Below are 16442 nucleotides of genomic sequence, written 5' to 3' on the forward strand. Positions count from 1 at the left end.
TTCCCTGATAGCTCAGTTGGTAAAGAATCTGACTGCAATGCAAGAGACCCCAGTTGGATCCCTGGGTTGGGAAGATCCCCTGGAGAAGGTAAAGGCTACCCACTCCAGTATTCTGGCCTGGAGAATTCCATGGACTACAGTCCATGGGGTCGCAGAGAGTCGGACACAACTGAGCAACTTTCACTTTCAGTTTGTCACAGAATTAATCATCCCTGTTCAATTTTTAGTATTTAGTAAACATTAATATATTTTTAAAGGTGTGATCATGTGACCCCTGAATTTCGGGCTCACAAGCCACGGCCCCAGACAAGGCCAGAACTACACAGAGGATGGAGCCCACGCACCAAGTCGTCGGGCGCTTCTGCGCGCAGACTGTCCACCACCGCGTGGTCCCCGGCCAGCTTGAAGTGATGCCGGATGCGTTCCGGCAGGAGGCGCTTCTCAATCGTGTTGGGTAAGTGGGTTCCCATGAGAAATGCGCTGCTCAGATCCAAGATTTTAACGTTCAGGTCCACAGCTCTTTTACGCTGTATGTGGGGGCAGTCAAGTTATTTAAAGTAACATTTCACAACAAATTGGTAATCTATAAAGATGCCAGTCAACATTTAAAGTTGAATTATAATTTAATAAGGTATTAATTAAGTGATAAAATGAATAACAAATACTGCATCATAAATGTTTAATACACAATAATTGTCTACAAATGCTGACTCTATACTTTTGGTAGGTATTTAATATCCTCACCAAAAAGTTATCCTAATGGTTCTACGGTGCTTCTATACTTTCAGATGTACCTAACTCCCGGAGTTCTATTTTATGTCTAGGTTATACAACACGTCTGTGAAATGAACAATGGGAGGTACAGTCCTTCCCTGGCTCCAAAAACACCCTAGTTAAGAGAGGCAGGGAGCGGTGGGCTGGATGAATCTGTCTGATATGATAGTATCTGAGGCATAGATCAGAAACCAGACTCAGCCTTAAGAGATGAGATACAAGAGCAAGGGAAGGAAGGTGCAATTAACGCAGCTCTTCAGTGAAGTGTGGTGAAGGGCACTTGCAAAGCTCGGCCAGGCTTGCTGCAGCGGCCACAGGAGGGCAGCAGCCCAGAGGCGAGGGGGGCTGGGCTGGACCCGCTTCGGGGGTCGGGTGGGAGACCACAGCCCCCAGGCGTGCATCTGGCAGTTTCCAGTCTCCGCCAGTCACAACGGACAGAGCGGGGTGGACCTTCTCCTCGGTCACCCCTAGGACACAGCCTCCTGAGAGAACCTGCGCCGTCACCGGGGCACCCCATGTTTGGGATCAAACTTAAAAACATAACTGGTTAGGCCTCCTGGGGACAAGGAGGAATCTTCAGTTACTCGTCACGGGACGGTCAGACAGGCCTTGGACTCACGACAGGCTTCAGGTGACACCACAGGCAAGCCTTCCAGGGGAAGGGGCAACGGCTATGGACAGATTCTAAACTGTACTGTGACCCTAAAGGATGACCAAGTGTATTTCTTAAAAGATAAGTATAAATATGAACAGAGCAGGTGTACCCTTGATAAGACACTGGAAAAAATGAACTATAACTCAGTAACAAAACATTTCAGTATAGAAAAATCAACCTTCACGGGAAAAATGACCTTTCAGATGATTACTCTTTGCTTGTTTTGTTTCTGACATGGCCATCTGTCACCACCTACTGGTGACCAGGGGAAAAACAAGACAATGAAAACTGGAAATTACATGCTAGTTTCAAAATTTTTCCTCAAAGCCTTTATTATTTAAAACAAAAAGTGATACAATTAGTTATTCCAAAGAAGTGATCACCTGTTACAACCCCTGGAAAAATAAAAACTGTTTCCTGACTTTGCCAACAGTCTGCTAAGCATGTCATTTCATCCTTCGAGGAGAATTAAACATGCAAACACACAGTACTTGGAGCTCTGCGAATGCTTTGAAACTGTTATATTTATTACATGACTGCTTAACGACACACTTCCTCTAATTTAAACTTTTAAACTCTATTCACAAGAACTTAAAATGTAAGTAAGGAATAACCTGGAAAGAATACAGCAAGAACACAGGCCTTTGTGGCTTACAGGTCATGCTGGCAGCTTTATGTTGAGTTCTCTTAGAAAGTGTGCCACGTCCCCCGCGCCCTGTCTGAGTGGAGCCCCCAGAGAAGAGACACGGAAGCGACCAGAAAGGATCTCACAGGTGTGTCCAGGGCAGGGATCACGTGACGACACACCCGCACTGCGTCTCAACAACGCTTCTGTGCGTCCGCGTGGAGACACTCACCTGCAGATTTCCTCCTCACTCTCGGTCCTTCCTGACACAGCCCATCTCACCCCACCTCCACGACACCCGAAACACCCCGCTGTCTGGAATCATGCCTTGATTCTGAATTATTGAGGTGACAGGCCAACTTTCAGAGAGCACTCAACATTCAGGAACGGTATCAACAACACACCAAGTACCAGCAAAACAATGGGAGCTGAAACACGAAGTTACCTTTTCTCGGTCTAGATGGATTCCGCTGATTTCAAAATCGAACATAAACAGTTCGGCTACTCGTCTGTAAATACAATAAGCGCCAAGTTAGAATGGGTAATAATAATTAAACAAAAATAAGTATTTTGCAAAATGAATCCGTCCTTTTCAACCTTACTGCCAAAATGCCAGATGTTTCAACACACACACACACACGATTTTTCTGAAACCAGGAGCTTCACGTCTCAGGAGTCAGGAAGAACAGCTGGCCGGCCGGGGGTTACGCCCCCCGGGGGACTGCACGGTATCACACACATCATGCAGACTGTACAGGCCTTACACAGAGTGAAACGAGTGAGGACTCCAAGGAGGCCATTTTTTCTGCATTTTTTTCCCTAGAGGAAACGGACATCTTTTCAACTGTCTATCCTTTACAGTACCTGTTGCACACTACACTCGAGCACCAAACAAGCACTGTGGACCACACACACACACGCACGCCTGCTGGCATGAACGTGTGCACGCGGACCTGTGCCACGCCTCCTACTCTACTCCACGCTGCTCCTGGGCAAAGACTGCTACGCTGAAATAAGTCCATCATGTGATGTGTTCTGCAGAACATGAAAAACAGCTATGATTAGCTTTTCATGTAGGAGCTTACTCCTTTATTCAGAGCACAGACCTGTGAATGCCACTGTGATAATTACTTATCTCAACTCCATCTAAATCCCAATCATTAAAAAGATAAAATGGTTTATGCTTGGACAGTTTTTCAAAGGCTTTCTGCACCAGAGTCTCAGTTTCTTATCCAGCCAGCGGCAGCTACTCAGAGCGTCACTCTTTGATGTCATGGTGGAAGCGGAGTCCGTGGGCTCAGGAGGATGGTTTGCTTCCTTCTTAATCCTGCTACACGGTGGGAGCCCAGCTCAACTGGAACATGTCTTTCTGTCAGTAGCATTTTTTTTGTTAACTACTTTTTTCTGGAACTAAGTATTCCAAATTTTTGATCTACTCTGCTGTTTTCCTTGACTTTTCACAGTAGGGACATTCATCTTGCTGATGACCGTGCCGATACGCTGAATTAACAGAACTGTTACCAGTATACACTTACTGCACACTGCTCCACGTTTAACAGCCATCTGTTGCTTTTCCCTATTTTGTGGATAAAGGTTTCAGGAAAAGAACACCCATTTTTCTGTAAGACAGTTCACTTTTTTCTTTTTAGGTAATGTGTAAGGCATCAAAACATAGTAACTATATTAATCCTTCAGCATATAAGTGACACCTGTCCTGAGCTTCCCAGGTGGCTCAGTGGTCAAGAATTCACCTGCCAATGCAGGAGACCTGGGTTTGATCCCTAGGTTGGGATGATCCCCTGGAGAAGGAAATGGCAACCCACTCCAGTATTCTTGCCTGGAGAATTCCATGGAGAAAGGAGCCTGGTGGGCTACAGTCCATGGCATCACAAAGAGTCAGACACAACTGAGCGACTAAACAACAAAAGCAAACACCAGCCCTATCGTTTATCCTGACTCTTAACTTTGGAAGGGCTTTGCTAGAGCAAAGCTTGCAATTTTCATACAATCAAATCAATCTTCCCTTTTGTGGTCTGGTTTTGATCTCATGTGAAGAAAGATCTTCCACACTCCAAGTTATCAACAGTTTTGGGATTTCTCTTTTTTTTAATATTTAAATCTTAATTTACTTTTCCATTGGCCTAACATCACTTACTGAAAACCAAGCTTTTCCTTCCAGATATGTTCTATCATGTATTAAATACAATCCTATGCATTTGTGTCTGGTCAGACTTTTCTCTAGTCTCTCACTGAACTAACGGACTCTTCAGGTGTAAGTATAACACTATTTTAAATATAGTATTTTTATGCGTCTTAGTACCAGCGCAAGTTCTCTCTGTAGCATTTTTCTCTACTAGATTTTTCCTGCTTGTCCTGGCATATTTTTTGTTTATGACTTCAAAATCATTTTAAATAACAACAAAAACCTTCTTTAGATGTAAGTTGGATACTATCAAACTTACAGACCAGAAAAGAACACTGACATTTCTTTTCCTTATCAAGAATACAGCATGTTTCTCCATTTAAACATCTTTCACGCCTCCCAGGATGGATGGGTACGTGTGTGTGTGCAGGCTTGCAGCCTGCGCTCCAGAGTGTACTCTATGCTACCTCACAGCTTTTGCGGCTCTCCTGACTCTGTGACTTGCCCTCCATTCTGTTTTCTGGAGACTGTGCTTATTATATTCTCTGCAAACAAGGAAGCTCTTGATGGTTCTAGACAACCCCAAGTGAAACAGGTTTCTTTATGGACAGGCTTCTCTGAGACTGATTACTGAGATTTTCCATGAGAGGAAAATGTATTAATATGCGTGATTTCCAAACTTACTGATTAATGGGTCCCTTCTGGCAATACTCTGATACCTCACAGAACTAGTGTTTCAAGGAAGGCACTAATGATAAGATGGTGCCATTTCTCCTGCACAGGACCTTGTCATGATGGATACTGAGTCTCTAATGCTCTGTCTCAGCCACTGTAGGCTCCTCCGTCTCTCTCAAGGTGCCTCCTGGGTGCTGGCCAACGCTCCCAGTGATGGACAAGCGCCGTGACAGCCCAGTAATCATCACTCCAAGTCTTGTTTCCGCCCACTCACACGTCATCCTTCTTTTCCAGAATACAGGTCTTCCACCCAGCTTATTTTTCTCAATGTGTTTATCATTCTGTTATTTTAAAAATCCTACTGGCATTTATGAGAAACGTGTGCTTCCCAGGTGGCTCAGTGGTGAAGAATCCGCCTGCAAATGCAGGAGACATGGGTTCAATCCCTGATCTGGAAGGATCCCACGTGCCAGAGGCAACCAAGCCCGTGAACAACAACTACTGAGCCCGTGTTCTGGAGCCCGGGAGCTGCAGCCACTGAGCCCACGTGCCCCAGAACCTGTGCCCCACAGGAGAAGCCACTTTAATGCGAAGCCCACGCACAACCAGAGAGTAGCTCCCGCTCGCCACAACTGGAGAAAGCCCACGAGCAGCAGTGCAGACCCAGGGCAGCCAAAAATAAATACGAAAGAAATGTAATAGAAATGTGGTCCATGTCCAATTAGCACAAGTCCTCTGTACCTCAAATGGTCCGCCAGTCCACTTCCATTTTTATACATTAAATACAAGAAAGCAAACCTTCAGTAAAGTCAGATCATGAATACCCATCGTTACTCAAAGCCAGTAGCAGCTGAGTAAAATCCGGCACAAACAGCCGGCATTCAACTTCAAACCACCTCGCTAACAAAAGTAGTAACAGTAAAGTCACGATCAAGACAGGTTACCCGCTTCACTTGTACCATGAGCGTCAGGATCGCTGAAGTGAGTCAGGACTGCAGATACCTGTCCACAGGCAGACAGGTGAAAAGCCCCTCCCTGCCCCTCGACCAGCACGTCACCCACACACCACATCAACACAGGACGCCAGGGGACAGGGTTCACTCGGGGTCACAGGCACAGTGGAGGCAGGAGAACAGAAAGCAGGAAGAACCAAGCAAGGGTCTCGTAAATAAAAAATATACAAGTACAAATAGCCTCACACAAAAAACTAGTCTCTGCGCCTTGATACAAATAATACACAGATGAGTTAATGACAAACTATGACATTTTACAATACATCTGAGCAAAGAAATATAATATCCAAAATCCTATATCAAGTATGTTTGTATACTGAGCTACAAAAGAGGTCTTCTCAACTAATAAAGGGTATGAATCAAAGCTGACCATCTCAAAGATCTGGAAATCCACCAGTAAATGAATCCAATTTGCTTCTATCTTCTGCTGTATCCATGACAGAACTTTAGGAACGCAGCTGAATGGAATGGTCAGCCTTGCAGTGCCTCCACGGCTGGGGGAGATGCTGAGACGCGCAGGGAGCAGGTCAGACCTGGCCCTGCCCTCGTGGAGCCTCCCATCCAGCGGCTGGAAGATGCTGACTGGACCCACTTGCAGAGGAGAGGCTGCTGGAGCGATAGGACCAAGAGAAGCAGGAGGACAGGGTGAGACGCCATCTGAGCAGTGTCCGTCACCTGGAAGAAACCGCCTGGACACATGGGCTCTGAGGGCAGAGACACCAAAGTCACAAGCACAGTGAACACCAACGAGCAGTACCTGGTTTCCGGATCAAGGGACTCCACAAGTTTCTTATCAGCTAGTAACCTCTGCAAACTTTGATATAATTCCACATTTGTGTTCAACCTAGAAAAATTACAAATGAAAAAAATTAAATTATTTTCTGGTACCTTCTGGTTTGGCTTTCCATGAAGAGAGCAGTGTCAAGTTCTAGCGCACACCTGGCCAGAGGCCAAAGGCTTGGGCCATTGTTTCATTTCTTCTTCCGATCAGGAATAGCATAACCACTGTTAGTACAGGGAAGGCAGCGTGCAAGAACAACGTGTCCCAGGTGGTAAAAGTGTAAACCTAAAGCCACAGGAGACAGCTGCAGCCAGAAGAGCAGATAGGGCCTGAGCCCACCTCCATCGAGAGCCATCCTCGTGGGGTCAAGCGAAGACACTGGGCCGACACTCCCGACAGCACCTCTCAACAGGCCGCGGCTCCTGCCGTCCGCCCTGGAACCAGGAGCGCAGGGCCCGTAGGGCAGGTTGTACCCGGAGCCCGGCAGACAAGAGTCCAGGCCAGCGCCCGGGGCTCCCGCTCATCTCCGGGGAGCCCCTGCTCCTGTCCCGTCACCATGCCGGGGTCCCAGCTTGCAGCGACCAGTTCACCCATCGAGGAGCCAGTTTTCACAGCCACCGTCCCCAAGAGTGTGAAAGCTGCGGGTGGGGACAGCAAGGCAGCCCCCAGGCCCCGCCAGGAGCCCCCGGGGGAAGAGGAGCCCCCTCTCCCAGCCGCCTCTGGTCTCAGAGACGCAGGCCCTGATGGGAGCCTGACACCCTTCCCGGGGGCGTCCTGCCCCTCCCTGTTACCCTAACAAGCACACTTAGTTTACCTCAGAACCACTTTAAAATGATCAACTCCCCCCCAGCCCGGCCTGCTGCAGCACCCACGTCACCTTTATGACCTCCCCAGGGCCAGCCCCGGGGGCCGCAAGGCCACCACATGGAGGTAAGCCGCTGGCCTCACCCTGCAGACCCGGCATCGGGGTGACAGTGCTTTAGCCACCACCTGCCCAAGATGCTAAAGGGCCCGTAACCGAGGGGGAGGAGGATCCCGGGCGTCCGCTGTGCCCGACCCCCACCCCCATCACAGGCGTTTTAGTCACCGTCTCCCCTTCCCACAGCAACCCCGAGAGCAGATCACCGTGCCAGCCGTCGACAGGATGAGGACCGAGTGACAGGACAGGCAGGGAAGCAGCCCAGAATTCTGTGGTGGGCACCCCCTCCCCGGCCAGCACCTCCGGGGAGCCCACACCCACTTCTCCACCATGGTGCCGATGCTCCGACAAGCCTCCTCCGCAGCCTCCCTGAACGCCGCCTCGGGGTGAGCAATCTTCACAAAATCGGCCTAAAGGAGAGACAAAACCAGAAGGACATTTATGGGAAGCCCGCTCCCAGGGTCTGAGGGCGAAAATGAAGATGTGCCCTCTGGCTTCACCCGGGCATTTCCATTCCTGGAATTCTCCTTCTCACTGCTCATTCACGAATCCCGTTATTCCCGGGAACCGAGTCGGTTTCATCCAAAGAAAACCTGTACCAACTTTTAAACATGAAGTAGATTTTTCCTCATTGTATTGTTCAAAACAGCACACTCTGCTTTCAAATAATCCAGAACTTTCTAGCGTTCACACCATGGTTCTCACACAAGGACACTGACCTGGCTCCAGGGAGCCTCTCTGGGAGGCTCTGCCTGTTTGAACAGACGCCTGGTGCGGTTTCCAGGCTGAGTGAACTGCACTCCAGCCTTTGCGCAGAGGACAAAGGTATGTTCTCGGCTGCCTTTAAATCAACATGAATTCCCAGGGGCAGCCTGGCTAGCACAAGACTAGGACCGCTATTGTGACTTTAGAATTTAACTAAGCCAGAATCCTCTTTTTCAAATGTGCAAAACTAGATTTTAGACTTCATGTTAATTACCGGGGAAAATGCGGGGAAACTGCAAAATACTACATGTATTCTTCATTCTCATGAAAACAACATGCGCATAACAGGAAATAAATCACCACGAGGTAAAATTTCCTGATTTTATTATCAAATAGTTTTCAACGTAGAAACATTTAAATCCATAGCCTGAGACGAAATCTGACGCGACAGGAGGACAGCATTAGTAGAATGGCACCTGAGAAGCGAGCTGCGTAAAGTTTACAGCAAGTTATACAAACCACTTGTCTCCATGCCGCAGGATTTACAAACAACATTAACATTCAAAACACCATTTTAAGGTAAGCAATACTGTTACACAGGACTGTGTCAAGAAAAAGAAAACAAAAGACCAGTTGGTGGGAAATGTAGTTTATAAAATCTATGCCTTATGTTACTGATCTTACTAGCAGACAAAACCTTAAAAATTCAAATATGAATAATGTTCTCTAAATTTTTTTTACCCAGAGATGAAGATTCTTGAGAGTCCCTTGGACTGCAAGGAGATCGAACCAGTCCATCCTAAAGGAAATCAGTCCTGAATATTCATTGGAAGGACTGATGCTGAAGCTGAAACTCCCATACTTTGGCCACCTGATGCGAAGAGCAGACTCATTGGAAAAGGTGCTGGGAAAGACTGAAGGCAGGAAGGGGAGAGGGCGACAGGATGAGATGGTTGGATGGCATCACCAACTCAATGGATATGAGTTTGGTTAAGCTCTGGGAGTTGGTGATGGACCGAGAAGCCTGGCATGCTGCAGTCCATTGGGTCGCAAAGAGCCGGACACGACTGAGTGATTGACTGAACTGTACATATATAAGTCACATCCTAGCCTTTTTGAATGAAATATCAAACTTCATAAACACAAAAACTTTAAAAATAGAACAAGTTACAGAGCAGAGAAGCTAAAATCTTCTAGGGAAAAGCAGGAGTGAAAATGTGTAACAAACGATGGAACACTGGAATTAAAATGGAGCAGGATGACAAACACAGCAAGTTCTGGGATTTCTGAGCACAAAGCCAACACCTGCTCTCAGGTAAGTGAGACCTACCGACAGCATCTACCTTTCAGGTTCCAGTGACACGACCAAGCAGAGGAGGTTCTGACAGCACGTCTGTTACACTCCCTTGGAACAACCGCATGCTGGAGGGACAGAACCCGAACCCAGAGCAGCCAGGAAGTAACTGAAGGAGCTGGAAGCATAGCTCACCCGACTCCCAGGAAAAGCCTTCAGAAGGAATATCCTGTCCATTTCTTTACAAGTGGGATGCCTGCACTGGGGACTGCATGGTGATCAATAATCAGGAGTATGACTGCCCAGAGCAGGAGGAAGGAAACTTCCCAGAAAAGGAAAAAGCAGAGATGGGGACTGCTATGCTGGGGAAAAAGTCAACCTCAAAAGGTAAATACGATTCCATTTACCTGACACTTTAGAAACAACAAACTATCGGAATGGAGAACAGGTCAGAGGTCGCCAGGTGAGAAGTGAGGTGGGTGTGACCCTCAAGGAGTGTTTTGGGGTGATGGAAGAGGCACGTGTCCTGATCACAGGGGTGGCTGCGTGCACACAGGGTCAACACAGAACGGCGCTGGACCCTGCACAAAGCTGATCTTACTATACGACGTCTCACAAGATGGGCAGGCGACCCTCCTGTCACTCCAGTGAAGGTTCTGTCCGGCCGAGGTGGCAGCCAGCCCCTGGAACAGTGAGAGCACGGCCTCTGTGGTCAGACTGTCTGGACTCAGGCCCAGATCCATGGCTCACAGGCTGGGGGACTTATCCTCCGAGTGCCTCTTTCCTTTTTGGAAGGCAGATGTGCAAGGAGGTTAAATCAGCCCATCCAGGTACAGCCCTCGCCAGGGTCAGGTGTAAGAGCTACGAGCAGTCCACGCCAGGGCACAACCACCACACGCTTGGAGTCTATGTCTGCCTCACGGGGCTGTGTTCCTGGTGTCTGGCTCTGGCTGGGGGCCCCATAGAGAATGAACATGGAGGAACAGCTGCACAGACAGGAAGGGTTGCGGCCTGCAGGCCCCTACACCCAACAACGTCTTCACCCACAGGGCCGCTCGAGACGCAGCCCCTGGCAGAGAGGACTCCAGCTCCCAACTCAGCTGGCAGAGACCTGCGCGCACTTCCATCTCAACTCCAAGTGTGGGGGAAAGACGCTTTTATACATCGTTAGATGTAAACACCTTATTTTGAACTAGAAGATATTCCTGAACAGGTTTATAAAACCTATTTTATAAGAATGTTATTATAAATGCACAGATAAGCATTCTACTAGAATTCCAGTAGAAGTTCTCATAAATGAAGATCCTTTGTCACATGAAGACTCTTCCCCACGTGAGTAATCCCTCTTTCATTGCATGTTACACAGCTATTTGATTACATACACATACTCAAGTTTAAGTTCTAACTGTGACCTTTTCCTGTACATTCTTTCCATTCAATAGCTCACTTCACAATAACAAACGATGGCCAACAGCTCTCAAACACTTCAGATGTTCTCCACCTTGCAGTCCACTACCGAACTTCATAACCTGGACTGAAACTGCAACAGTGGGAGAGGCGGCCTTCAGCCCCAGCCCGGCCCCTCACTCACCAGGTCGGCCACCCTGCACAAGGAGTCCGAGAGCTCGTCGAAGATGAGCACGGTCCGCGGCCCGGGCGGCGTGGCGCACACACGTCGCACCAGCTGCTCCGTCTTCCTCAGGGCCTTCTCCTGGGCCACGCGGAATCCTTCTGGGGCACTGAGCTCAGGAACACCAAAGAGACCCTGGAATCCAAAGAAAAGCTCCCACTGAGAACAGAGCACGTGAACTGGAGGTATTATAAACACTTTTCTCATACACAAAATCTCAGCTTTCATTGGTATTTCTTATCATCACGACAACTGTCATCACAGGTATCCCTCTCACATTCCCCGAGATGTTCCACGTACACGACACTGGAATGGAATTTTTCTTCAATTCTTATTTTACAGAAAACAAACAAACAAAAAAAAACAGAATGATACACATTCAAAATCCAGCTCTGTCACTACCACAGAACAGCCAGGATTACATGACACACATTTTTAAAAAACATTCTAGCAGTGCCTGGCACGCAGAAAGCATTTAACAGGTGGCAGCTGTGACCACCATCTGCTGTGTGACCCTCGTCAAGTTCTCACCCCTCCTTGGCCTAATGTCTTGACCCAGGGGGTTAATAGATGCTCGGACCCAGGAACCAGGGGACTCCGTTCTCAGGACCCTGCCGGGCACTGAGTGAGGTCCAGGACACAGCACCCAGCACTCCACAAACAACGCAACAGGGACCACGAGTGGACGACTGAGCACATACATGTCTTTAAAAGAGCGAATAAACATGCCAAACCAAGTCACAGGCTGAAACTGGCAGCAAATGCTACACTTTCCACAAGCATCTCAACACCCTGACAAAGATAAAAAAATCACTAATCTAATGGGAGGGACTGTCTTCTTGCACTGGTTCAATCACACTTGCTGCAACACTCGGGAAGGCAGTGTTCTATCACTCAGAACCCACAAGCACTTCTTACACATGCAGTGCGTGCCGAACGTGCACCATGGACTTTCAGGGGCTCTCGTAGGGCACAAACTAGCACCCTCCTTTTACAGATAAGGAAACACACTCTCAGAGGTTGAACAGGTCTGCGGTCACTAGGTCACAAGTGCAAGAGACGGGACTTGAATGTGCTCCAAGCACCCCTAAAGCCTACGCTTTCTCTGCACGTGGACTGCAGCTTGCATTGGTAAGTCTCTTTGCAGAAGGCCAGCACCAGGACTAGGAACGCTGCTCTTCCATCAGTTTAACCAGCAACCCAACACAGGGCCTGACATAGGCGGGAACTCAGGAATGAGGCAAACTAACAAGCCAAACGCTTAGCTGTGCACATCAGATGTGTAGATGCTTGCCAACTGCAGGGAATACGAAGAGGTCAAACTGAGGCCTGTCAGGCCCACAGTTTCTGCAGGACTGGAGGCAAGAGACTGTTAACTTCTGTTCAAAATACATTGAGTTGGAGAAAATAAAGACCAGGGCAGAGTAGAATCAGGGCCAAAGCCTTTTCTGGTCTTTACAGTGATCTAATCTGATTCAATCACAGACTGTTTGTTGTCACCTCTCAGTACACTGCCCCACACTCCTCTCAGTAATTCTGAACCTCAGCCTACCAGCTATGGCCGTGTTGAAAACCTACATAGGCCTTAAGGTTTCTTTTTTGAAATAAAAGCCAACTCACATATTTGAAAATCTGCTATCACCACCTGAAATAACGATGTATAAAAGAAAAATGAATAAAACTAAAAAGAGTTTTATTTCACCCACCTTTCATGTGGATGAAGTTCTATTTCATAACCCTTCATGCCTTTCTGCTCAGTACCCACATGTCCTGCTGATTCTCACACCGATTACATCAATACCAGCGTTATTTACCCCCAAAGAAGCTTGTGCAGCAAATTTCATTCAAAGGTAGTTTTAAAACAAACAAACAAAAAAAAAACTGGGGGTGGGGGGGTGGGGTGGGGGTAAATATGAAAAACTCAATTATGAGGCCCACTGTAACCACATTCCCGATTCATCTTTCCAAGAGAAGCAACAGTAAATAATCATGAAAAAAACGAGAGTAACAATGTAAACTGAGCAAAATCCCTAAATGCAAAGTAAAGCAGGCACAGGTGAGTCCCTTCCAAGATTCCCTTCCTTCCGCCCTCAATCCAGTCATTAACTCAGTGAGTGTCAGGAGCGGGTTGTTGGGCGGGGAGGAGGTTGGTTGTTTGGGACCAGCAGCCGTTGCAGACTGTTACAGAAGTGATGGACAAGCAGCAAGTCCTACTGTAGAGCCCAGGGTGCCACATTCAACATCCTGCGACAAGCACAATGGAAGAGAACGTGAAAAAGGAGCTGAGCTACTGTGGTGCGCAGCGGAGACTAACACCGCACTGTGCATCAACCAGACTGAGACAAAGTGAGCTTGGAGAGAGGAGGACCCAATCACGAGTGTCTGCGACAAGCCAGACCCCGCGGGCGTGCGGACGGACAGACCGCCGGGAGACAACCAAGAGGCGGCGACCGGCGACGGGGAGGGTCTCCGCGGTGGGCAGCGCCGCCTCGGAGGCCAGTCCCGCGTTTTACAGGAAGAAAAGAGGCCAGAGCTTTGAACAGAACTGACGAGGGCGTCTCGGGCATCAGGGGGAGACTAGCGACACTGACCACCGAGGCCCGTCCCGGGGTAGTGACACCACAGGCGGACCCGCCTCACCCGGGCGGGCCGGGTGGGCAGGGGTCCGCGCGGGCAGAAGCCGGACCCGCACGCGGGGCCGCCCCCGGCACCAGCCCCTCAGAGCGGGGACCCCAAGGTCATCGCGAACCGGCGACCCCCGCCCCCCGCGCCCCCAGACCCCGCTCACCCCGCGCTCGCCGGACCAGTCCAGGCGGCGGCCCTGGGGCTGCACGGTGAAGGCGGCGCCCACCGGGGACCAGCGGGTGCTGACCCGCCGCACGCGGAGCCCGGCCCGCAGGCCGCCCAGCCTCCGGGCGCACAGCATCGCGCCGAGTTTCCTGGGCAGCGCCCGCGCTCCACGTGACCTCGCGCTTCCGGGAGGGCCGGGGCTGCGCGGCCAGAGCGTCGCCCGCCGACGTGCACCGCGTGGAGCGCCACCGCGCGCCGGGAGTGGGCACCGCAGGACGCTCCGCCCTGCCACGAGGCCGGGCGGCCGCCGGGGACCCGCGAGAGCGGCCGGCACCGCGCGGGCCCTTAAAGTGGACCGAGACCCGTCGCCCTCTGTCGGCCTCCGCTCCAGGAAGGAGCGCTGCACGTGCGCTGCACTGCACGTGCGAGCCTTGCGGCCAGAGCTGTCGGCCGACCTCGGTCCACTGACCGTGAACTCACGGAGATCGACGACAAACCGACGGACGGAGATCTGGGCCGGGAGGCCAGCGGCAGAGAGGGCGAGGGCTGGGGCCAGAAGGGTCCCTCCCGGTGTCCGCGGGGGCAGAGGCCATGGAAGGATGGGAGCCTCACCTGGACGGCCCACAAGAATGACCCTGCCCAAGGGCAGCCCCAAGCCTGCTGCTGCGGCCTCGCCTGGGCTTTGCGCAGAACCGGACCCCCAGACCAGCTCCACTCAGGCCCGAAGGATGCCTCGTGCCGAGGACCAGGCTGAGGGGCATCGTGTCTCAACTGAGTGCAGTGGCAGTAGAGTCCGCCTCTGCCAACACCTGTGGGCTGTGAGCAGCCCCAGAACATTCTCTGAAGCTCCAGAATCTAGGGCCAAATTCCATCCTAACAATGCATTAGTGTTAAACAGAGTTTGGTTTTAACCCTGGTGGGGAGAAAAAGCCCTAGTAATCAAAATGATAAGATATTTAAAATTGACTTAAGGCAAGTGCCTGGGAGGGCCTGCACAGTTCTCTACAACTTAACTACAGATTCTGCATTTGTGTATATGTGGCAAAGCATGATTTCATTTTCTGCAGGCTTTTTAATGAAAGATTTCCAGTTATTTAAAATCCCCCATGCAGGTCAGGAAGCAACAGTTTGAACTGGACATAGAATAACAGACTGGTTCCAAATAGGAAAAGGAGTACGTCAAGGCTGTATATTGTCACCTTGCTTATTTAACTTATATGCAGAGTACATCATAAGAAACGCTGGGCTGGAGGAAGCACAAGCTGAAATAAAGATTGCTGGGAGAAATATCAATAACCTCAGATATGCAGATGACACCACCCTTATGGCAGAAACTGAAGAACTAAAGAGCCTCTTGAAGAAAGTGAAAGAGGAGAGTGAAAAAGTTGGCTTAAAGCTCAGTTCTGTTCAGTTCAGTTGCTCAGTCGTGTCCGACTCTTTGCGACCCCATGAATGGCAGCACGCCAGGCCTCCCTGTCCATCACCATCTCCTGGAGTTCAGTATTCAGAAAACTAAGATCATGGCATCCAGTCCCATCACTTCATGGCAAATAGATGGGGAAACAGTGTCAGACTTTATTTTGGGGGGCTCCAAAATCACTGCAGATGGTGACTGCAGCCATGAAATTAAAAGACGCTTACTCCTTGGAAGGAAAGTTATGACCAACCTGTGGTGGTGGTGGTGGTTTAGTCACTAAGTTGTGTCCGACTTGTGACCCCATGGACTGTAGCCTGCCAGGCTCCTCTGTCCATGAGATTCTCCAGGCAAAATACTGGAGTGGGTTGCCATTTCCTTCTCCAGGGGAGCTTCCCAACCCAGGGATCAAACCTGGGTCTCCTGCATTGCAGGCAGACGCTTTAACCTCAACCTAGACAGCATATTAAAAAGCAGAGACATTACTTTGCCAACAAAGATCCGTCTAGTCAAGGCTATGGTTTTTCCAGTGGTCATGTATAGATGTGAGAGTTGGACTGTGAAGAAAGCTGAGTGCCGAAGAATTGATGCTTTTGAACTGTGGTGTTGGAGAAGACTCTTGAGAGTCCCTTAGACTGCAAGAAGATCCAATCAGTCCATCCTAAAGGAGATCAGTCCTGGGTGTTCATTGGAAGGACTGATGTTGAAGCTGAAATTCCAATACTCTGGCCACCTGATGTGAAGAGCTGACTCATTTGAAAAGACCTTGATGCTGGGAAAGATTGAAGGCAGGAGGAGAAGGGGACAACAGAGGATGAGATGGTTGGATGGCATCACCGACTCGATGGACATGGGTTTGGGTGGACTCCAGGAGTTGGTGATGGACAGGGAGGCCTGGCGTGCTGCGGTTCATGGGGTCGCAAAGTGTCAGACATGACTGAGGGACTGAACTGAACTGAAAGTCCTTACTCCATGGTGATTAATACTACGCTGTCTGTGACTGGTTGGTCCTTGGGGCGGCCAC

At 49.5% G+C, this 16442-nt stretch overlaps 1 protein-coding gene across 1 annotated transcript in view; it reads right to left on the minus strand.

Moving 5' to 3' along the window:
- Nucleotides 1–14167, minus strand: part of MIPEP (mitochondrial intermediate peptidase) — a 79828-nt gene extending 65661 nt beyond the window's left edge. The window contains exons 1-6 of the mRNA XM_018056560.1: nucleotides 14003–14167; nucleotides 11176–11349; nucleotides 7907–7995; nucleotides 6643–6729; nucleotides 2500–2563; nucleotides 345–527 (exon numbers count right to left, since the gene is read on the minus strand). Coding sequence (XP_017912049.1) covers nucleotides 345–527; nucleotides 2500–2563; nucleotides 6643–6729; nucleotides 7907–7995; nucleotides 11176–11349; nucleotides 14003–14140 — 735 coding nt within the window. The 5' untranslated portion in view covers nucleotides 14141–14167. The remainder of the gene's footprint in view (nucleotides 1–344; nucleotides 528–2499; nucleotides 2564–6642; nucleotides 6730–7906; nucleotides 7996–11175; nucleotides 11350–14002) is intronic.

The sequence above is a fragment of the Capra hircus genome, chromosome 12 (genome assembly GCF_001704415.2).
Source record: "Capra hircus breed San Clemente chromosome 12, ASM170441v1, whole genome shotgun sequence".
Lineage (NCBI taxonomy): Eukaryota > Metazoa > Chordata > Mammalia > Artiodactyla > Bovidae > Capra > Capra hircus.